Source organism: Electrona antarctica (genome assembly GCF_951216825.1).
Source record: "Electrona antarctica genome assembly, chromosome: 3".
Taxonomy (NCBI): domain Eukaryota; kingdom Metazoa; phylum Chordata; class Actinopteri; order Myctophiformes; family Myctophidae; genus Electrona; species Electrona antarctica.
Window position 1 is genome coordinate 39639941 of NC_136808.1, and position 24152 is coordinate 39664092.

Below are 24152 nucleotides of genomic sequence, written 5' to 3' on the forward strand. Positions count from 1 at the left end.
GATGCGACAAAACTTACAGTAAAACATTGATGCCATCCATGCTTGTGATCCAGTTTCATGCGTTTACGGGTTTATTGCGGTTCCCCATTTAGCCCTCACGGCCGCAGTGAAGTCTACTCTTCCTGGGGCCGTATATGCATGGTCAGCTAATTGGCTGAGGTTTCAGTTCCTTCTTTAATTTACTCGTCTAGGAAAAATAAATCTGAAATGAACTTGTCTTTCCAAGTTCCCTTAAATTTCTTCACGTTGCATTTGTGCCACTCACAACCTGTAAGGATGCATTTGGTTCCCAGTGGTGGAAAGTAACATTTACTTGAGTATACTGTACTGTACTTATTAAGTACAATTTTGCGATATTTGTACTTTACTTGAGTGTTTCCATTTTCCAATACTGTTACTTCTACTCCACTACATCTCAGAGGTAAATATTGTACTTTTACTCCACTACAATTACTTGAAAACTTTAGTTACTAGTTACTTAAGTGTAAGGCCTCACTCACACGGTCGCTGCACTGCATTGCTGTTGTGAGTGTCATGGCCGCCCCAATGCTTTTCCAATGGAGGTCACATGGTCTGTTGTATGGCTTTCAGCTGTGTTTCGACTGCCCCCCTCCCCCTCACACAACACAATGTTGTGTCAAACCATGTGACCTCCATTGGAAATGCATTGGGGCGGCCATGACACTACACACCATTCATCCAACAAGCGCAGTAAAGGTCTGAGCTCAGCCTAAGGCTGTTTGCAAAAAACAAACAAACATGTTTATATTACTCCTAAACATTTTGCCAAACATCTCACACAGTCCTATCCTCCTGGTGGAGACCTGTGCCCAGAAGGGCACTTTTTCTAGTTCAAGTGTCTGATTGTCCTGGGGAAGAAACTCTAAGCATTCAACTGCCACTGTGACTGGCACTTGTGGAGCCACTTTTTATGTAGCATCATCTAAAACAATGACTATGATCTTTGATGATTCTGCCTGCTTTGCTGACAGTGTTCATCGTATAAGTCTTGTTTGGATGGAGGATATCCGCTGATGCGTTCGGCTGTCCGCAAGATACATTTAGTATTTAATCTGCGATTTTGATCCGAGTTCTGTTTTTAAATATTCACAAGGTATTACATTTCTGTTTCAGTATTCATTTTGTTTCTTAAGGTGAGGCAGTTTTGGGAGCACACATTTCAGTGTAAATTTGCACCGCTAACGTCAGAATGGGTGGATGCTGGTGGAAGGGCGTGCACTGGAGAAGAGGACCTAGGAACAGCAGAAACTACCCTTTTTGATATGTCTAACCTCAGGGCAGAGTATAATGTGTACAAGGCTGTGTATGCTCTGGCCCATGCCCTCCATGACATGTTGCAGTGCGTGCCAGGAAGAGGGCCTTTCACTGGACACAGCTGTGCCACTTTGCAGACAGTACAGCCATGGCAGGTGGCTATAAAAATACTGTGTGTGTGTGTGTGTGTGTGTGTGTGTGTGTGTGTGTGTGTGTGTGTGTGTGTGTGTGTGTGTGTGTGTGTGTGTGAGAGAGATTTGGGGAGGGGGGTAAGTATTATGTTCAGGCCAGGGACACATAAGCCCTTTTCCCATTTCCATATGCACAGGTTGGGAAAATATAGTTCACGTTTAAATTGTGTTGTAAATACTGCAACAATGTAGTTAATCCATGAACAGTCCCTGTCAGTGTCATTATTGTGTATCATGTACAGTACACAGTAGGTTTTTTAAATATCATTCGTTCTACATAATTTTGTTCATGGCCATTTCTAGCTTGTGCATTACCTGGAAAAGGTCAACTTCACTACATCATTTGGTGATCAAGTATCATTTGATGAGACTGGTGATGCCTTACCAATCTGCAATATCATGAACTGGGCGTGGCTTCCTGATGGAAGCGCAGAGGTTCACAAAGTAGGTGTGTTCAAGAAGTCTGCCTCCACAGGTGAAGAACTCAACCTTGATGAAGACAGAATCTTCTGGAACTTTGAAACAAACAAGGTCACTTTGGCTGGCTAAAATACGTAGCCCATCATATGTGAGTGTAATATTGTTTGGACTGCAACTGATCATTGTCACTTTGCTCTATATAGCCTCTTCGGTCGGTGTGCAGTGAGAGCTGTTCCCCTGGAACCCGTGTGACCAGAAGGAAAGGGGAACCTATCTGCTGCTTTGACTGCCTTGCTTGTTCTGAGGGAGAGATCAGCAATGAGACTGGTTGGTTTACATCTTGTATACAGTAGGTTATCTTTAGGCTGATACTGTACTTGTCCCTTTAACCTTGCCCTCTTTGTTAGACTCTACAGAGTGCACCAGTTGTCCAGAAGACTTCTGGTCCAATCCCCAGCGTGACCACTGTGTCCCTAAGATTATGGAGTTCCTCTCCTACCACGAGGGCCTGGGTATTTCCTTGACAACCATCTCATTGATAGGCACACTTATCTGTGCCATTGTCCTGGGAATCTTCATCTATCATCGAGACACACCCATGGTACGCGCCAACAACTCAGAACTCAGCTTCCAACTTTTGCTGTCACTCAAACTATGTTTCTTGTGCTCCCTTCTGTTCATTGGCCGTCCCATGCTCTGGACTTGTCAGCTGAGGCATGCAGTATTTGGGATCAGCTTTGTGCTGTGTGTCTCGTGTATCCTGGTAAAGACTATGGTGGTGTTGGCTGCGTTCAAGGCCTCCAAGCCTGGGGGTGCAGGCATTATGAGGTTTTTTGGTGCTGTGCAGCAGAGAGGAACAGTTCTCGCTCTTACTTCTATCCAGGCAATAATCTGCATAGTCTGGCTTGTGTCTGCCTCACCGACTCCCCATAAAAACACAGAATACCATGGTGATAAAATAGTCTATGAGTGTGACGTGGGATCAACAGTTGGTTTTGCAGTGTTATTAGGTTATATTGGTTTACTGGCTCTCCTCAGCTTCGTTCTCGCATTCATGGCAAGGAATCTTCCGGACAACTTCAATGAAGCCAAGTTAATCACTTTCAGCATGTTGATCTTCTGTGCAGTGTGGATTGCCTTCATCCCAGCATATATCAGCTCTCCAGGCAAATATGCAGATGTAGTGGAGGTATTTGCTATTTTAGCATCCAGTTTTGGCCTTTTGGGGGCACTTTTTGGACCAAAGTGTTATATAATGCTATTGAAACCTGAGAGAAACACTAAGAAGTCCATCATGGGTCGCGGTGCCACTAAGACGTAGAACCAGAAATTCAATGATAATACATTTTCTGTACAATAATTGTTATAGCCTATTGCTGTTTGATTGCTGATCACCTTGTTAGTAATAGATTACCTTTTATAACAGATCATATTAAATTCTATCAGAAATGTGCAAATATGTATCATAAAGAATGTTGGTGAAAAGTTGATTACCCTTAAAGACTGTATGCCGCTTTTAGACCCATATAAATAAGAACATTTAGCACCTCTACTAGTTTTGGTGCTATGGCTTATAGAGTAATGTCTTGCAGAAAACAACAAGTTGAGAAAACAGGCTTGAAAGGTTCACTTCTGTTTTTACACCTTACATTAACATTACACCTAGCTACATGTTTAAGCATATATTTCATATTTACATGTCGATTTCAGCTCTGACGCTTATTTCAGACATGCTCTAGTATGCGAAGAGTCTGCCTGTGCTATTAACTCATTTTGAAAAAAAGAAAAAAAATGTTTTTCTCCTCTGGTGAAAAGCTGGAATTTGCGCGATGGCAGTCAAATCTGGTCACATATCAACTATCAAAGGCGCCAAAGGTTAGACAAGCAAAACAAAAAACAAAAACAAGTAAAACACCTCTCACTATTTCTGGTGTTATCTGCTGACAAACAGATATCGTCTCGTAAAAACAAAAAAGGGAAAAAAGCAAAAGAACCTGACAAACGGGTTCAACAGCAGCAAACCGCCATGGGAAACTATCCAATGCAAAAACAAAAAGTGCTGAGAACAGCCAAAGTGATGTTTATCTGTAAACATGTCAGTGAAGAGTGACAGAAGTCTTCAGAGAGTGACCTATCCGTCAGCAACCTAGTGTTCACAATAATGTGAAGCTGTTTTCATTCAGCCGCTGTCGTAGTTACTTTCCTTTATTGATCCCGCCGTGGGAATTTCAGTCGCCCTGAGACAGCACGGCAGTTACACTTACAGAGTTACAGATTCGGAGTTGGAAACAGCAATACAAAGGGACGAAATAAGAAGAAGCACCAACAATAAAGAACAAAAGTATACACCTACTATATACAACTATCCTGTACTATGCAGAAAAAAACAACACCAGACACCAGGTTACAATGTCCTCACAGTTTCCCACCCAAAACAAAAAAGTGTCAGTCTCAAAACGTGCAATCAGTGCAATGCAAATAAAAGTGACAGTGTCCAGTGTCCACAGTGCAATCAGTACAATAACCACACCCTAAAGTGTCATTAGAGCTCAGAGTCCTTGGTACATCTTTGGAGACATGCTGGACAATAATGTTGAATAGAGGCCATGCTTGAAGCACCCTTTTAGCTTACCCACATGAACCCTAGCATCTCTATTCTGGGCATGCCATAATAGGCAAGAGCAGGTGAAAATGTGAAGAAAATAGCACATCTACTGCAACATGTTGCAGTGTGAGAACATTGGCTATTTTCGGATAAGAGATTTGTTGTAAAGGGAAAAAGGAGGGTACCGAGTGTAGACCCCTGGGGGGCCCTGGTCAACATATAGGGCTTAAGTGGATATTTTTCATCACCCACAGCGGTTTGGGAGAAACTAAGTGGACAGACCTGGTCTGAATACCCATGATACCTTGATGAAGAGCTTAATGGTCGATAAAAATAGCAACGTGGGGTTTGGGGATGTGGGGGTTGGGTTACTGCTAACCATACTCAGAGGTGTAGCAATAACTCAAGGTCACTGAGGAAACATTCTGGCTTCAGCAGTAGGCTACGTCAAAGTCCTGAGGGTTAATTTAACTTAAATGTTACCCGTACGGGTCAATGTTTAGACTTTCAGAGTTTAATTAACACCTGGGATTCTGCTGTGTTTATAACCTTCAGTCTTTTCCAATCCCAACATATGACTGAACACTGAAGACACTGAAAGTGTATATTTTCTACATAGAGCTACTACTGCATGTCTGACTCCCACTAAAAGTGTTGTAATGCAAAGGAATCCATCAGATGGGGATATGATAAAAATCACTAATCACTAATCAACAATAGTGAATAGTACTAAACTCCTTATCTAATGTAGCCAAAATTATATTAAAAATCACACCCGTGTGAAGTAAGTGGTGCAACTCCGTGTGGGGGTCCCCGGAACTTCCAGACGCCCAGGAACGCGCCCAAGGGGCCGGGCTGTTTCCGGTGAGCCGCCCCGTCCAAATGCTATTTTCGTGCTCAGACCCAGCCAGCCAGCCAGCCAGGCAGAGACACACAAAGCTCCTTAATGAAGTGGTTGCACCACTTAATAAAAAACTAGGTTACTATGGTGTGAAAAAGATCACTAAGCCAAAATCTTAGTACCACCCGCCTTGTCTTTTCATAATTGTCATAGTTACGTAAAGTAAGGGTGATTTTGTAATCCATTCGCTCAGATCAATCATACAATATCAATATTTACCTATAGGCTATACATTAGTATGTGGAGTACTACAGGCATGTACTGTAAAAACCAAAACACACCAAAGGGTTGAGTCGGGACGAGTCGTTTTTTAAGGTCAACCACACAGTCGGTAGTGCATGCTGTCGCCTCACAGCTAGAAGGTCCTGTGTTCGATTCCTAGGGACGCTGGGGGTGTGTTCTCTCCTCTGCGTCATCAGTGCCCATACCCGAGGCGGGTTTGGCGAAAGAGCCTTTCTGTGTGGAGTTTGCATGTTCTCCCTGTGTCCCCTAGGGTAGGTACCTTCACAAAAAACATGCAGTAGCCTGGGCCGTGGCTCAGCGGTCCAGGCACCATGGCTGGTAGTCCAAGTCTGGCAGTGTGCCGCGGGTTCGACTCCCGATCCCGACGGCCTTTACTGCATGTCACTCCCCCATCTCTATCCCCCATTTCCTGTCAGCCTACTGTCTGTCCCTCTATAAAAATATATATATAAAATAAAGGCGAAAGCCAAAAAAATAAAAATAAAATAAAAAAGGATATAAAAAAGGGAAAAAAGTCAACCACACCATAAGTTGCATTGGTGTGGTTGACCTTAAAACGGTTTTGTCCCAAGGAGTCTGTGGTTGACCTTAAAACGGTTTTGTCCCAATACAAGGAGTCTGTGGTTGACCTTAAAACGGTTTTGTCCCAATACAAGGAGTCTGTGGTTGACCTTAAAACGGTTTTGTCCCAAGGAGTCTGTGGTTGACCTTAAAACGGTTTTGTCCCAAGGAGTCTGTGGTCGACCTTAAAACGGTTTTGTCCCAAGGAGTCTGTGGTCGACCTTAAAACGGTTTTGTCCCAAGGAGTCTGTGGTCGACCTTAAAACGGTTTTGTCCCAAGGAGTCCCTACCCCACCGGTGTGGTTTTTTGAGGTAAATTATGTTGCCTTAACAGATGACATCACACTGATGAGCACCAGTATGCACGCTCAGGCAGCACATGAACCCCATTGCTCATAATATGCAATGGAAAAGTGGTCACTGCACTCACGTGTAAAAATGCACCATCAAACTTTCGAATGGTGTTTTTCTCCCAGTGTGGAGGAATAATGCTTAGGATTTTTATTGTGATCTCTTGCCCCCTTGAAATATATAATCCTTGGTTTCTGTGTAAACTTTAATAAATATAGCCGCAAACAGCTACAAGACGGGGTCAAGCCCAAAAAGAAAACGGCTATACGCAATATACACAATGACCTATACTGTATAAACATTGATGTTTATAATGTTAATACATAAGGGATAATGTATGGCTGAGTGGTCATTGTTTACAGAAAAATCACCGTCAGGATGATTAACCACCGAAGCGAAACGGAGGTGGTTAATCAGACCACCAAATTTATTTTTTAAGATTTTAGATTTAAATTAGATGAAGGCAGTCACCATTTGTCACCATGACTACATTGTTGACATAGTGCCTGCTGCGGTCCAACTATTTATATAGAAACATTATTGTTGCCACGACAACGGATAGCAGCGTGAGGCCACAGCAGTGACGTTGCACCAAGTATAAGGTCTACCCTAGGAGGTTGAGAATCAGAGTGTAGTAAGAGGAGAAAGAGGGTAACTCTAGATGCGTTGCACCGACGGCTTGTAGCACCAAGCATAAGAGGTTCTCAATACCAGGGCTCAAGGTTACTTCGAGGACCTCGGCCTTCAGAGATATTCTATCCACATATAGGTAGACTAGCATAGCTTCCTTCTACCTCCAATACGTGACCAGGCTCTCAGGCTCTCCTGAGAGATCCTTGGTTACAATTATCCTGAATACATCTGAAGTTGTTTGAGTTGACACCAGTCACAGTTACAGTAGCCTACAGTAAAACACTTACCTGTATGTCGCATTCACACCAGAATGCTTTACTGCGATTAAAACAAATCCTGCTGCATATTGTCGGAAAGTGCGCTTCGTAGTACGCAGCGCTAAGATGTCCCATTTACCGTGATCGAATGAGGAGACCGAAGCCCTCATCGAAATATGAGGTCAGATGAGCCCATTAATCAATTGCTTAAGGAAACACATAAAACACTGCAGTGTACATACTGTAGTATTCTGTCTGTCTGTGCGTAAACATGGAGGGCTGTCACTGTGTGCGAGGAATGATCCACGTGCTGGAGACTTTCTTCATCTTGTTTAAATATACTGCAAAATTAAACACATGCTTAAGCATGATCTATAAACTATATGGCATATGCATATTAGTAGCATATCATTTTATATGATGATCGGATATGAACATTGACAATGAATTGATGATGTACGATGAGATAAAAGCGCCCCTCACTTCACCCCTGTGTGAAGTGAATTCTTTAAAATAATATACCATACAAATATAAGGGAGACAGCAACAATTAGGCTGTCTGGAAATACCCATCCGTTTCAGACCAGGTTTGTGTTACATGAAAAAGGCCATTGCAACTCCAAACAGACCCAATGTCAGAACTGTTTGATCCTAATGAATCTGATAAAAAAAAAGTAGGTAAAGAGGGCATTTATTCAGATTCGTAAAAATGGCTATGCCAACTCCAAACAGCACCTAAAACACAATGCCAACACTATGTGACCCCACTGATTCTCAAAACAGAAATTATTTGAGGTGGACTGTTTTCGGCAATACAGATTTGCTTGCCAGGAAGTGTCCGTCCCCTTTTCTCAGACCAGGTGAGTGGTTCATGAAAATGGCTATGCCAACTCCAATCAGCCTCAAAGACATGATGTCGGCACTATCTGACCCCACACTCCCCACTTATTCTGAAAACAGAAATTAAAGGAGACAGACAATAGACCAATTATTTGTTTACAAACATTGGGACTGGGCTCACGGGTGACTGTTTCATGTAATCAATTCCCAACAGATCTCCAAACCTGTTGTTTTGGGAGCACTGGTTTCAGTCCATTCAATCTCTCGTGTGTTGGCTAGTGAGATGCACCCTAGGAGACATTTATACTTCAAAAAGCGCAACAGTACTGCACGCAGAGAACAGCTGATATACAAACTGTTTTGAATTGCTATTATTGTTCACAAACAACAGAAACCAATGGATTATAAATTTCAAGGGCGAGAGATCACAATAAAAATCCTAATCATTCTTCCTCCACACTTGGATAAAAACAGCATCTAAAAGTTTGATGGGGCATTTTTTACACGTGAGTGCAGCTAGAACTTTTCCATTGCATCTTGCAGATGACGCCGAATCCAAGATGGCGCCGCCCATGGCAGCTGTGGTGTTGTGGAGTGTTGTTGTTTGTTGTGTTTGTCTGTCCAGTGTTCTGTGGCATCTCTTATGCAAGAGAAGAACTTTTATGTCTTAGGGATTCAACCCCCAGGGACATTTTTCCTAACTTTCTCACCCGATCTACGGATGTGCTGGATATTCTGATCAGAGGAACTGCAGTCTTTACCCAGGCTGTGAGGTGGGTCAGACGACAGCGGGGGAAGAGAGCTGGGGCTCTCACCAGACTAAGAAGACGCAGCTCCCGCACTCCACTCCCAGGAATATTTCTAGCCAACGTGAACTCTTTATGCAATAAAATGGACGAACTCCGGTACCTGGTAGCGAAAAGCAAGGATTACCATTCATCAGCAGTTTACGCCATCACAGAGACCTGGCTGTCCGAGGATGTCCCAGACGCCGCAGTACAACTGGAGGGTTTTCAGCTGTACCGAGCTGACAGGGACACACGTCAGTCCGGCAAAGCCTGCGGTGGAGGGGTATGTTTTTTCGTAAACGAGTCCTGGTGTACTGACGTGACAGTGATTCAACAACACTGCTCAAATGCTCTAGAACTCATTATCATTAACTGTCGCCCGTTTTACTCACCCCGCGAGTTCAGCTCTTTTATCCTTGCGTGCGTGTACATTCCACCCGATGCTGTTGTCGAAGAGGCACAGAGCGCACTTGCCGAGCAGATAATGGATGTTGAACGCATATACCCGGACAGTGCTGTGGTCGTGTTGGGGGACTTTAACAAGGCAAATCTGAGTCGGGCTCTCCCCAAATATCGGCAGCAAGTCAAATGTCCCACTCGAGGAGAGAGGACACTAGACCACTGCTACTGTACCATCAGGAACGCCTACCACGCGGTTCCCCGAGCCGCACTGGGCAAATCTGACCACGACATTGTCCACCTGATCCCATCCTACAGGCAGAGACTTAAACTGTCAAAGCCTGTGGTGAAGTCATACAGAACATGGAACAGCGAGGCTAAGGAGAGAACCAGCGCCTGGTTGGAGCGGGCTGGCTGCGACGAGGGGTATGTGGAGTGGGCGGGGGCTGAGGCTGGAAACAACTTGGATGCGTACACTGACACTGTATTGTCATTCGTCAGCTACTGTGAGGAAGTTTGTGTTCCAACTCGGACCAGGGTCAGTTACAACAACGATAAACCCTGGTTCACCGCCCAGCTCAGAAGGCTGAGGCTGGAGAAGGAGGATGCCCGGCGGAGGGGAGACAAGAACAGGTTTAGAGAGGCCAGGTACAAGTTTGAGGCAGCTGTTAAGAAGGAGAAACATCGTTACTCTGAGAAACTGAAACAACAACTCTCAGATGGAAACGCTGCCTCTGTCTGGAAGGGCCTTAAACAAATAACAAACTATAAACCGAAACCCCCTCAGACCACGGACAACACTCTCCTTGCCAATGAGCTGAACACGTTTTACTGCAGATTCGAAAAACAGTCTGCCCCCTCTGCTACTGCGCCCACCTCCCCCCCTCCCCCTCCTCCCCATCTCCAACCACACTCACCACCCCCCTCTTCCTCTGCCCGCCCATACCTCTCTGTCTCAGAGAGAGAGGTGAACCGCCTGTTTAAGAGACAGAACCCCCGGAAGGCGGCCGGACCGGACGCTGTCTCACCCTCCATCTTGAAGTTCTGTGCTGACCAGCTGTCCCCTGTGTTCAGTCACATCTTCAACACCTCACTGGAGCGCTGTCAGGTACCAGCCTGTTTCAAAGCCTCCACCATCATCCCTGTCCCCAAAAAGCCCAGGATCACAGGCCTGAATGACTACAGACCCGTCGCCCTGACCTCCGTAGTCATGAAGGTCTTTGAACGCCTCGTCCTTGCCCACCTGAAGGACATCACAGACCCTCTCCTAGACCCTCTGCAGTTTGCATATAGAGCCAACCGGTCCGTGGACGACGCAATCAACATGGCTCTTCACTACGTCCTGGAACATCTGGACACTGCGGGGACCTATGCTAGGATTCTGTTCGTGGACTTCAGCTCGGCGTTCAACACCATCTTGCCTCCCATACTGGAGAGTGGCCTCTCTGCGCTGCAGGTGCCTGACTACACCTGCAGGTGGATCACAGACTTCCTGTCCAACAGGACTCAGCGGGTGAAGATCGGGAAGTCCATCTCCGAGCTGAGGACCATCAGCACCGGCTCCCCCCAGGGCTGTGTCCTGTCTCCCCTTCTGTTTTCCCTCTACACCAACTGCTGCACCTCCAGCCACCAGTCGGTCAAACTTCTTAAGTTTGCAGACGACACCACCCTGGTAGGGCTCATCTCCAGGGAGGATGAGTCTGCCTACAGAAGCGAGATCGACTTGCTGCTGACCTGGTGCACCGGAAACAACCTAGAGCTAAATGCTCTCAAGACGGTGGAGCTGATCGTGGACTTCAGGAGGACCCCGGCCCCTCCCCCTCCCATCATATTGGGAGGCACTCCAGTCGCCACAGTGGAGTCATGCCGCTTCCTCGGGGTGACAGTCTCTCGGGACCTGAAGTGGGGGCCCAACATCGACACCCTCACAAAAAAGGCCCAGAAGAGACTGTTTTTTCTGAGACAGCTGAGGAAATTCCACCTCCCAAGGACCTTGCTGGTTAACTTCTATACTGCCATCATAGAGTCCATCATCACCCTCGCCATCACTGTTTGGTTTCCCGCTGCAGCGGCCAAGGACAAGGCCAAGCTGCAGCGGGTCATACGATCAGCAGAGAGGGTGATTGGCTGCCCTTTGCCCCCCCTTGAGGCCCTGTTTAGGAGTAGGGCTTCGAGGAGGGCCAGGAAGATCATGGCTGACCCTGCACACCCAGGCCACAGTCTTTTTGCCCCGCTTCCCTCAGGCAGGAGGTTGCGGTCCCTAAAGACTATGAAGGCCCGATATTCAAACAGCTTTTTCCCCACGGTTATCCGGCTCCTCAACGCTGCTGGTGTCCCCCCCTGACCCCCCTTTATCCTCACTCCACCCCCACTCAGAGTGGAATGGACTGACTTGTGCTCTGAACTGATCACTTGAACTCTCTGCACTTTATTTTATTCACTATTCTTTGCACTGTCTTGTCCTGTTTTGCACTTGTCCTAATGTTGTAACTGCACTCTGCTGTCCACCAAACCAAATTCCATGTTTACATGTCATGGCAATAAAGTCTTCTGATTCTGATTCTGATTATGAGAGGTGGTGTTCTTCTGCTGCCGGTATGCGTGCGCATTCTGTTGCTTATCAGTGTGACGTCGTCTGTTAAGGCGTCTATATGGAAGTATTGCCAGGAAGTGTCCGCCCCCTTTTCTTAGACCAGGTGATTGGACACATGGTCATGTGACTTCTTTGTTTTGATTAAAAAGGATGATTAAAAAATGCTAAATTTACATAATTTCAGGCTTTTAGACTTTAGACCTTTTGCCTTTGTCAGTCCAAAATCAAGAAATGACAAAAAACACCAACACACTCTCGCAAGAGCCAGCACCAGTAAACGTAGGACGTTCGACGAGATCTTCCAGCAGACGGCGCCCGCCGTCCACTAGGAGACCATTTGTGTACCATTTTGTGTCTAGTGGCAAAGCGTGAGTTGTTCCTAAGCATCTATTTTTCGCATAGAGATTTGTTGTGGGCAGAAAAAAGTAGTCCAAGTACGGAGACAATTTTCTGGTCCACTACTATGGCCCTGTTCAGTCTCATTTGTGGCCTACCCAGAACACCACACATCACATGCATTAATGCTCACCCAGCACCCCTGGTGCATGACTTCCAGAGCTGCGGAACCTATAATTTACAAATTAATTGAGAAATATTACGTAATGCCTTAAGGTGGCACAGGGGATGGCACAGCGCTGTGTATAAAACGTAACAACTGGATTTAGAGAAGGGGAGGGGGTGTTAGGAGAACAGTCATGATGGCTTCTATAGACACACACCTGCTTTCATACCTACACTTGTACTTGCTATTGTTCTCTCCCTTCTCTCCTTTAGCTTCTTCATCTTCCATCTCTTGTGAGTTACAGGCACAGTTTAATCTCAGCCGAATGTACATGGCTGGAGACATTGTTCTGGGTGGCTTGATTGACATCCACTTCTCCTCTGCGCTCCGTGAGCTGTCTTTCACCTCCAAGCGACTGGACCCCACTTGTGATGGGTGAGCATCACAAATAAAATAGCAAGCAAGAGAACAGGGGCCTTGTTGTGATAGATGGATTAGTTGGTGTTGTTTATTTCTACAAACATATTCAAGGTTACAGTGTATTTGTGTGTGTTAGTTTTTGGATCGAAGGGTTCAGAGAGGCCCAGACCATGGCTTTTGCCATTAATGAGATCAACAGAAACCAAAACCTACTACCCAAAGTGACGCTGGGATACAGTATCTATGATACCTGTCGCACGCAAGGAGTTGCATTCCGTGGAGCATTGTCAGTGATCGGTGGGAGAGAGGAGCTGTTTCAACTGGATAAGAGCTGTGTTGGGTCCCCTCCTGTGCTTGGAACTGTGGGTCCTATTACCTCAAAAAGTTCCATCCCAACTGCCAGTGTATTAGGTTTGTACAGAGTACCCTTGGTAAGTTTCCTACTTGACCACGATCACAGCTTATATATCATGCTTATTTGGGTTATTTGTCTATATTGACCAATCTAAAATATGATACATGTTATTTGGTCTTTTTACACTTACAGTTTGAAAAACTAGATCATATTTACTTCATCATTAATTTATTTAAGATCTCGGAAAAGCCCTACTTTCCAATGGTACCCAGGTAAAATTCAATGTGAGTGTAGGAATCTGAGATTGAGACAGGGAGACACAGAGCTCTCTCTGTCTCTGTCAGAGACAGCGGCAGAGAGACACAGTGAGAGAGACGGAGAGAGGGTGTGATTACCCTGCAGGATGTATTGTTATTGCCCATCTTAAAAAGCCATTGTCCAGAGCACAAAAATGTGAACATTTGAATTACATTGAAACTACACTGGTAACACTGGTTTCAATTAATATCAACAAAGTTGCACACAAGACAAGGAAGATGTTTTTGTATAGCACATTTCAACAACAAAGGAGTGCAATGTGCTTTATTGTGCTTTACAAACGCCACTTTTAAATGGCAAAGAGGAAGGGTAATGGCAGGGACACAGCACATGCTCATTGGCAGAAAGCCATCATGAGAGAAGATGTGGGAAAATTCTTTCATAATAGACTAGTCCCCAAATAGAAAAAGAAACCTTCCGAAAAGTACTTAATGTGTTGTTTCTATATTATTTTTATGTGCTATGACGTATGTCGATCACCGTTTGATCAGAAATTGAGTAATTAGCATAATGAATCACTAAAAACTGAAAAAAACAATTTCCATTTTTTTGTGCTTAATTATATGCTAATTACTCAATGTCTGACAACGATGACTCGTAGTCTCGTATCACTCGGCATACGGCAGAAATTGATTCAGCACATAAAAATCATATGGAAACAACACATTAAGTACTTTTTTGCAAGAATGCCTACAGGCTTCAGTCTTTTGGCATTTGGGGACTACCAGTATTCTATAATTATGCCAAATTAAATTCAAGAAAATAATTAAAATGACTGAAATTGCAGCTGAAGTGCCATTAATTGGTTTGTTAAAAATGACCCACAAATGGGTCCCGACCCACTGTTGGGAAACAGTGCATTATACCACCATTATATTTATGGCACTCCCTAAAGAAGCTTGAGGGATCTAATCCTGCATTAGGGGCCTCCGGCTCGGACTGTGCCTATCCCGAGGGGTCAGAGACTGAGAAACACACCTCGTTACTTGCAGGACTTTGTGTTGTCATGAGTCGTTTTAGGTGATTCATGAAACGCCTTGTTAAAAAAAAAAGGAAAGGAAAAAAGAAAAGGCGGAAAATGTGTTGCTGTTTTCTTGCTACTGCACTTTTTTTTTTCTTTCTATGTTGCAACTTTTGTTTTGCACGGGCCGACCTTTAGGTGCTAAGGTTAATGTGTTTGGTTGTAATTTTGCTGTTCGCGTGGTCACCGTGAAATGTGGACATTTCTTGATGGTAGGGGGAGTGATTGTAAGACTGGACAGTTCCGAGAGAGAACAGTAGGGAGAGCAAGAGGAGAGGGAGTGAGAAGTGAGAGAGAGGTCTGGGGATTCCGGTTGATTCATTGTTGTTCTTTGGCCGTGCCTGTACCACGTTGTTTTGACTGAGTAAAAGTTTGTTCTAACCTGACGTCTCATTCTTGTGATAGCACCCAAGTGTTATACTAGCGAGCTAAACTATAGCCATCCTTGCTATAGAAAGCGCCAATGTTTCCATCTAGACCACCGGATAATCAGCAAAGACCTCCGAACATCGCGCGTTTTATCCAAACCACGGAGAGCTCCGCAGAGTTATTCAGCTTTTTAGTCAGGCTGTAAAATGGGATGCGGACCCAATCTTTATTTTTTTACTCTTTTTTTTTTAACACCGTGCTCAGATTACATGCTCTGCTAGCAGGGGCATTTTCCCAATAAAAATAGAATAATAACAACAATAACTAGAAAATACTGTTCCTGAAGAAATAGTGTGGGCTGGAGCAGCTCGCTAAGTAGCCTACAGATTCCCGTGCGCTAGGAATTGCTCACTAGTCGAGCCCACAATAAACAAAATGTTAAGTACAGAAACAGATGCATTGTGTCTTTTTCAGATAGGTGTTGCTCCTGCCTGCTCCTGTCTGAGTGACGTGAATCAGTTCCCATCCTTCTTCAGGACATGTCCGACCAGTGTCTTCAAGGTGACCTTCTAGATGTGTCGATATCTAGTAGATCAGCGTTCCCGAAAGTGGGTGCTGTGATGCAAGTCCAGGGGTGCCGCAGAACACTTTGATATTTGGTTACCATGTTGTACCTATCCGTCTGTCTGTGTCTCTTTCTGCACACATGCTTTTTGAGTGGTGTAATTGTTGAGTGGTGTAAACCACTCCTACAACTGGCTTTTGTGTGCATAAAAAAATGAGCATGGTTGCTATGTTCAAAATAATTTCTGACGTAATTAAATCACACCCGGGTGAACTGGATGACCGTAGCAACCGTGGTCATTTTCTCTGCGCAAAAAGAGCCAGTTGTGAAATCACATCCAGGTGTGATTTCATTACGTCAGATCAGAGCTGATCAGGCTATATAATACCTTACCTTATATAATACCTCACATCGGACAAAAACTCCAGCTGAATCAACTTCATGGTCACAAATCATCACATCAGAAGACGAGTCTACCTAGCCAAAGATCTTTAACGTCAGACATTACGTCAGACCACAGCTGATCATGCTATATAAAACCTTACACCACTCAGTTCACACGGGTGTGATTTTTTATTATATGAGCAATTATAATGATCTCTGTCTGCGTGTGTCCCTTTTATACCTATACAGATATATATGGAGATCCTTGATGTCATCAGTATATGTATGCCCATGGCAAGTTTGGGAACTACTGCAGTATAGATGAAGGTCCCTGTAGGCAGCAGAATCAAAAGAGAAGGATTAGGCCTTTTCCTATGTGGAATCTGTGTTTCACTGAGTTTCACTGATTTCCCACATGTGTGAATAATCTACTGTATCCCTCCATTCTTTATCCAATCAGGTGCAAGCTATACTCCAGATTATAAGGCGCTTTGAGTGGACATGGGTGGGATTTTTGTTTAGTGATGATGACTATGGCCGCGATGGTGCCCGATTATTCCAATCTGACCTGGCCCAGTCCGGTTTTGGTTGTGTGGCTTATTCAGAGGCTCTGCCCTTTGACAACGACCTAGCCAAACTTCAGAGGATTGTCACTGTGATTAAGACATCCACAGCTCGTGTGGTCATTGCTTATGGATATGGATCTTACATACTTCATCTCATGGAAGAGGTTTGTGTGTGTGTGTGTGTGTGCGTGCGCGCGTGCGTATGTATGTATGTATGTATGTATGTATATATATACTGTACGTTTATTTCAATCAACAGGTGGTAAAGCAGATGGTGACAGGTTTGCAATGGATAGCCGTTACAGGTTGGTCGACACATGTTAAGTACCAGTCTCCTCGTTACTTGCCATATCTGATAGGCACCCTGGGTGTTGCCATGCACCGTGGAGAGATACCAGGCCTCAAGGACTTCTTGTTAAAAATACATCCTGACAACAGCCATGAAAATAACATAGTGAGTTTATTTACATTTTGTTTCATTTGGTATTTAGGCTGCAATTAATCGCTTTTCCATTAAGCTGCAATTAATCGCTTTTCCAATATTTACAAGTTGTTTTATTTATGGTTAAAGACGCACTACAGTATGTAACATTCCATTTCTACCCCGGATATGAACCCGGTTGCTGCGCAAGTGCTGACATTTTTACCATTGAGCTGCCTGCTTGCTCATGCTCAGGGGATACATTTAATCTTGACCATTAGGCCAATTTTGTGTCAGATCCTGCATGTGTCTATGTGAGACATGACCTTTGGCACGATCTAAATGTCTCAATAGTTTTGAATAGTTTTTGAATAGTTATTTTTTTTTGCAGGGATTCACTACAAAATACAACACTACCGGTATTCATTAACAAAAGTTACATACATTGTTAAACATTGTTGTTTTTCAGATGAGGCAGTTTTGGGAGAACACATTTCAGTGTAAATTTGCACCCCTTCCGTCAGAGTGGGTGGATGTTGGTGGAAGGGTGTGTACCGGACAAGAGGACCTAGGAACAGCAGAAACGACCCTGTTGGATGTGTCTGAACTCAGATATGAGTACAATGTGTACAAGGCTGTGTATGCTCTGGCCCATGCCCTCCATGACATGTTGCAGTGTGTACCAGGAAGAGGGCCTTTCACTGGGCACAGCTGTGCACATTTGCAGACAATACAGCCATGGCAGGTGGGATATTAATTCACTGTTTACCCTGTTTACCTGGTAAGGTATAGGATTCAAATTTAGAATAATAATGAAAATGTAAAGATGGCATGGTGAAATGCAACAAAACTTGACATGGTAGGATCTGTCGCGTATCATCAGATTCCCAGCTCAGCGTTATCTAGCCATGCCCTTGTCTCTGGTCTTACATCAAAGAGGCCAACTTCTGAAGGTGGTCTTTATAGTAGCATGGCATTGGTACGATCTCCCGTTAGTTCGACCATTACTAACCTTGTATACTAACCCTATCTCTAACCCTAACCTAAACATAACCGCAAGCACGGGAGCAGCGCATGTTCTCCAACCTTAATGCATGTTCGGCAACCTTAATGCATGTTCGCCAACCTTAATGCATGTTCGGCAACCTTAATGCATGTCCGGCAACCTTAATGCATGTTCGCCAACCTTAATGCATGTTCGCCAACCTTAATGCATGTTCGCCAACCTTAATGCATGTTCGCCAACCGTAATGCATGTTCGCCAACCTTAATGCATGTTCAAACTAACGGGAGGTCGGACCACGGGGAAGTCCCCGTCTTTATGGGGGCAGGAGATAATATAATGTTCTTCTGAAGGTGGTCTGTATAAATTCGTGTGCACCCAGCCGTCTCCGACTTCTGCCAACCATGCATTAATAGACAGGTCTACAGAATTTTAGCATCTCGTGTGCCACCTTATTGAAGGGATCCAATCTGGAGAGAGAACCCTGTGGCCTGTACATACAGTTTTTCAGCTTGTGTTCCAGTTCCAGGTCCTTTCTATTCTTTTTTTCCTCACCACTTCCAGTTTCACATAATTATCTTGTATGGGTGTTTACTAAATAGCTGGAGAGATGCTTCTGAACAGTTACTGAACAAACATTCTATATAAAATAATGTGACATCACGGTAACACAATTGGAAGTGTAGCTGAAAACCTCACAAGATGGTGCCATCTGTCCATTGAACTCCATTGAATGGTTTCTGAAGCGATTACAAGAACGCTCAGTCCAAAACACGCTTACCTCAGGTCTAATGCGGCGACCTCGGAACAGTCGCCACAAGGTATTCCTAAACATAACCTCAGAAAACCTATGCCTAAACCTAACCTTAGTCCTAAACTTAATCTCAGAAGTGAAGCGGGTTTGGGGTGAGTGTGTTTTGGGGCGATTATATATACAGTATACATGATTATAGCTTGAGTGGACGGTTACCCCCTCAAGCTATAATTGTTACTATAGGCAGGGCTGCACATAATTATTTCGTGCTAGATCTCAAAGGAGCACCTGGAGATGTGGCTTGGTACGCACAGCGATGAGGTGTATGCGGACGTCTCTACTCTACCACAACGTAATGCTGCGTTCTCACGGGCAGATGTGAAAGATACAAAGATGCCTCACATGCCTTTATGATCTAGCCTGGGTAAACCCCTCCCCCCTCACCAGATTTGCATTCTGTTGTCCAGCAGGGGGAGTGGGTTTACCCAGGCTATTTATGATCTGCCGTGCATCAAACATTTTTGATGCCCCCCCCCCCCACACACACACACACACACACTACAGTTCATGTTATGTTGTACTACTGCAAGTGTGTAGTTAAACAACAAACCAATCCTGTCAGTGTTACAATTGTATATTGTAAGTAGGTTTGTTTTAAAGTCTCTTGCTCTTCATGATTCTGCTCACCATTTCTAGCTTCTCTATTATGTGGAGAAGGTCAACTTCACCACATCATCTGGTGATCATATATCATTTGATGAAAATGGTGATCTTGCTGAACCAGTCTATGATGTCATGAACTGGGCATTGTTCCCTGATGGAAGTGTAAACGTTCAGAATGTAGGTGTTGTCAAGAAGTCAGCCTCCGGAGTTGAAGAAATCATCCTTGATGAAGACAGAATCTTCTGGAACTTTGAATCCAAAAAGGTCACTTTAGCTTTCTATAATAGCTCATGTTAGCTCATGATGTGAATGTGATTCAGTTTAGACTGAACGATCATTGTCACTTTCCTCTATAGCCACCTCGGTCAGTGTGCAGTGAGAGCTGTTCTCCTGGAACCCGTTTGGCCAGAAGGAAAGGGGAACCTGTCTGTTGCTTTGACTGCATTGCTTGTTCTGAGGGAGAGATCAGCAATCAGACTGGTTGGTTTACATATTTGTCAGGTGCTATAAATATATAGCACCTGACGAAGCTCACGGCGAAACGCGTCGTGCTAATAAATAAGTTGATGCAGTAAGTTGTCCGTCTCTGTTCCCTGGAGTGTGCAGTCCCTTCCTTGGAAGGTTTTTCTCTTTTTGATGTATATATATATCATCTGTTGTCTGCGATATATATATACATCAAAAAGAGAAAAACCTATATTTGTTTTCAGCAGACAATGTGTTTTAATGAATTTGGAAAAAGTGAAACAATCAGCTAAAATCATTTTCAGATCAATAACAATGCACATGAACGACCATGTACTGTGTAACTGTTTAAAAGTCCCTGTCCCCCAATCTGGTGGTCTCCCAGGGGACCTCCCTAGCAAGATGCTCAGGAATCATCCATATTAAAGTGAAGGAGCAGCTGCTAATCAGAGTCTCACGCAGATGACTGCACTGTGACCTGCTGTTCAGTGCATATGTACAGTCAGATTGTCCCCTTCAACCGTAAGGCGAAGGGAGGCAACCCTCTTGTCCACGAGGGTGAACTTCAACGTAGCGGCACTCAACCAGGGAGTCATGAGTATCCCCAAACCTACCTGAGATGTAGCACCTTGAGCAACTTCAGAAAAGAACAAGATCCACACCCTGTCCAGGAGTTACAGAGCCCCTTAGTGCTGTGTGTGGAGGCAAGCCCCAACAGGTCTAGTCGGTAGTGTTCTTCTTCCTGCACAAGCTCAGGCTCGTTCCTTACCCTCCAGCTTAGAAGACATTCCATGCCCCCCAAAGTCAGACTCTGCTGCCCAAGTCTGGTCGGTCAAAAACCTCTGTCATCTAGCAACAAACCGGACCCTACTGGGCAGCTATGGATGTGTATCATGGATGTAACTAAATTGGCAGAATATATTGCTCGGTTGTGCAGTTGATTAGAAATGAATGATTCTAAACTATTTTAGCACTTAAACAAATGCAAACAAATCTCATTCTGACAATGATATGAATTATGAATTTCTAGTGGAGTGGAGTAATATATCTATATCTCTGTAGTTGTACTAGTTACACCATGACAAGGTAACTACACAACCCAAAGTGTTCTATTGTTTTAATCACCTATATAACTTATAAAGGTGATCTAAAAGTCTAAGACCATGTTTGTGATGTCCTGAAATGCAGCCATTGCAATGGTGCAGTCAATGCAACCTTTTCTCATAGTTGGATAGTAGTGTGTACTTTACTTGTACTCTTTGCCCTTTGACCTTGCCCTTTTTGTTAGACTCTACAGAGTGCACCAGTTGTCCAGAGGACTTCTGGCCCAATCCCCAGCGTAACCACTGTGTCCCTAAGATTATGGAGTTCCTCTCCTACCATGAGGCCCTGGGTATCTGCTTGACAACCATCTCATTGCTAGGCACACTTATCTGTGCCATTGTCCTGGGAATCTTCATCTTTCATCGAGACACACCCATGGTACGCGCCAACAACTCAGAACTCAGCTTCCAACTTTTGCTGTCACTCAAACTATGTTTCTTGTGCTCACTTTTGTTCATTGGCCGTCCCATGCTCTGGACTTGTCAGCTGAGGCATGCAGTATTTGGGATAAGCTTTGTGCTGTGTGTCTCGTGTATCTTGGTAAAGACTATGGTGGTGTTGGCTGTGTTCAAGGCCTCCAAGCCCGGGGGTGCAGACATTATGACATTTTTCGGTGCTGCACAGCAGAGAGGAACAGTTCTTGTTCTTACTTCCATCCAGGCAATAATCTGCATAGCTTGGCTTGTGTCTGCCTCACCGACTCCCCATAAAAACATGCAATACCACATAGATAAGATAGTCTATGAGTGTGAAGTGGGATCAACAGTTGGTTTTGCAGTGTTATTAGGTTATATTGGTTTACTGGCTCTCCTCAGCTTTGTCCTAGCATTCATGGCAAGAAATCTTCCGGACAACTTCAATGAAGCCAAGTTAATAACTTTCAGCATGTTGATCTTCTGTTCTGTGTGGATTGCCTTCATCCCAGCATATATCAGCTCTCCAGGCAAATATGCAGATGTAGTGGAGGTATTTGCTATTTTAGCATCTAGTTTTGGCCTTTTGGTGCCACTGTTTGGACCAAAGTGTTATATAATGCTATTGAAACCTGAGAGAAACACTAAGAAGTCCATCATGGGTCGTGGTGCCACTAAGACGTAGCACCAGAAATTAAATGATAACACATTTTCTGTGTATTTTAAAACAATAAAAATCTGATCACCTTGTTAGTGGCCTTATAGGTTTTTCAGAGATGCAAATATCTCTGAAAATGGATTACCCTCCATAAAGTTTGATGATTTAAGACCTAGACAAGAAATGTGAAATATGTGGTTCAAAGTACTACAGGTACTCTATGTAAGAGGCAAATTATGTATAGGTTTAAAATTGGCAAATAATATCCTTTAGCTGTTATTGTCTAAAACCATTATTTTCAAGGTATCTGGTTTCAATGGGATAAAGATGCCTTTGTGTGATATTTTCATTGTCAAAAGGATTAATAAACTCTCTGTATTAGAGATGTGACGTTCGTGAACGAGTCGGATCATTTGAACGGCTCTTTGAAAGGAACGATGGGATCCGGTTCACAGTAGGGAGCCGTTCCTTTTTAGAGGAGGAGGGGGGCAGGGGGGTTTCAACCAGGGCCGGTCATGAGCAAGCTGGCGCCCTAAGCAGGATACACTGGGGAGGCACTGGGGGGGAGACTGGGGAGGCACTGTGGAGGCACTGGGGGGGGACACTGGGCACTGGGGAGACACTGGGGAGGCACTGGGGAGTGGGGAGTCACTAGGGAGGCCCTGGGCAGATATTGGGGAGGTACTGGGGAGGCACTGGGGGGACACAGGGCAGACAGAGTTTTCCCCCACCCCCCACCCATCGGGAACGTCGTTCAAAAGAGCCAGTCTTTTGAACGACTCTTTGAAAGGAACGGATCCCAGAGATCCGGCTCCCTTCAAAGAGCCATAAATCCCATCTCTACTCTGTATGGTGGTACCCGGGGGGGGGGGGGGGGGCTTATTTAGATTTGGTTGACACTTTATAGCCTACTGTGACAGTATTTTTAATATGCATTGTTGGAGATACAGCAAAATGTCTTTAAATAATAAGGTATAGAATGTTTATTACATTTGTATTGTGCCACTTGTGTCTTGTCATTAATAATTACAATTTATTTTAAATTAAATTTGCAAAACACTGGCAGACAGTGCCAGTGTTTTGCAAGTTTCATTTAAAATAAATTGCGGAATTGAAAAGAATGGTCAGATGTTTTCTCTTTGACTGCCAATATTCTAATCTAGTCTAATAACTGCCTATGGATAAACTTTTATTTTGAACACCCCAAGATTCTCCCCAAAATTAACCAAAAGAAAAATCAGCTAATGCTAATGTGGGGATTGTATTTTCAAAAGCCATCAGAAGCGTTAATATTGTAACTGCGAGGTAGCAACGATTGAGTAATGAGCCACTAACATCGACGTTCTGTTCAAACACCTCAATCTGAGCCTCAATTCAGAGAAAAAAAAACCTTTTAAGATTGCGCTTACAATGGCGGTGGACTCATTATATTGACGGACCACAGCCCAGCAGAGCGACGTAGCGACCTAGCGACGGCGGCGGTGCTTGTCCTTCACTTGAGCCATGGCGGACCTTCCGGCTTCCACCTGTTTTGAGCGCCTTGCTACATTTACAAAGCTAACGTGTACATAAACATTCGGGCGGGAATTAGCACCTGTGCATCCCATATTTCAATAAAAAGCATTTGAATCCGATTGGTGGCCATTTTCTCATACAGTTATAATGTATCAGAGTGCAATACAACTCCCAACTGATAGGGGTTGTAGGCTTACTAATTACTAATAATTTATAGATACTGGAATTGTTAATGAGGGCACATACAGCCAAGTTCAAGGTGCTATACCGGTAATAGGCAACTCTTTTTTTGGGTGAGAAAAATACTTTACAGGGACATTATTGATCAAACTTTATAGTTACGTTTTGGATGTGTAAACATCAATTGATTGTGGTGTGTTCATATATTATCAGGTATGTTCTCAATGCCTGCAAAATTCAGGATAGTATAGTTATTATCACATAGTCTTTCAAGTATCTAAATACTTTGTTGCTAATTGTTCTCATAAATGTTGAGGCACCTTTCAAGGAGGCTGGCAGGGCACTGCGTCAGGCACACAAACTAGAGACAAGTAAATTGACTATGGGATTGGGACCCAGGGTAGACAATCACAATGCAA

The 24152-nt window shown here is 44.1% G+C and overlaps 1 protein-coding gene across 1 annotated transcript; it reads left to right on the forward strand.

The window, feature by feature from the left end:
* Positions 1–1865: 1865 nt before the first annotated feature.
* On the forward strand, positions 1866–3207 carry LOC306919783 (vomeronasal type-2 receptor 26-like; the record flags this gene model as incomplete). Its single annotated transcript, XM_079496333.1, has 3 exons — positions 1866–1997; positions 2090–2213; positions 2294–3207. The coding sequence occupies 3 exons, from the start codon at positions 1866–1868 to the stop codon at positions 3205–3207; spliced, it is 1170 nt and encodes a 389-aa protein (XP_079352459.1).
* Between the last annotated feature and the right edge of the window lie 20945 nt (positions 3208–24152).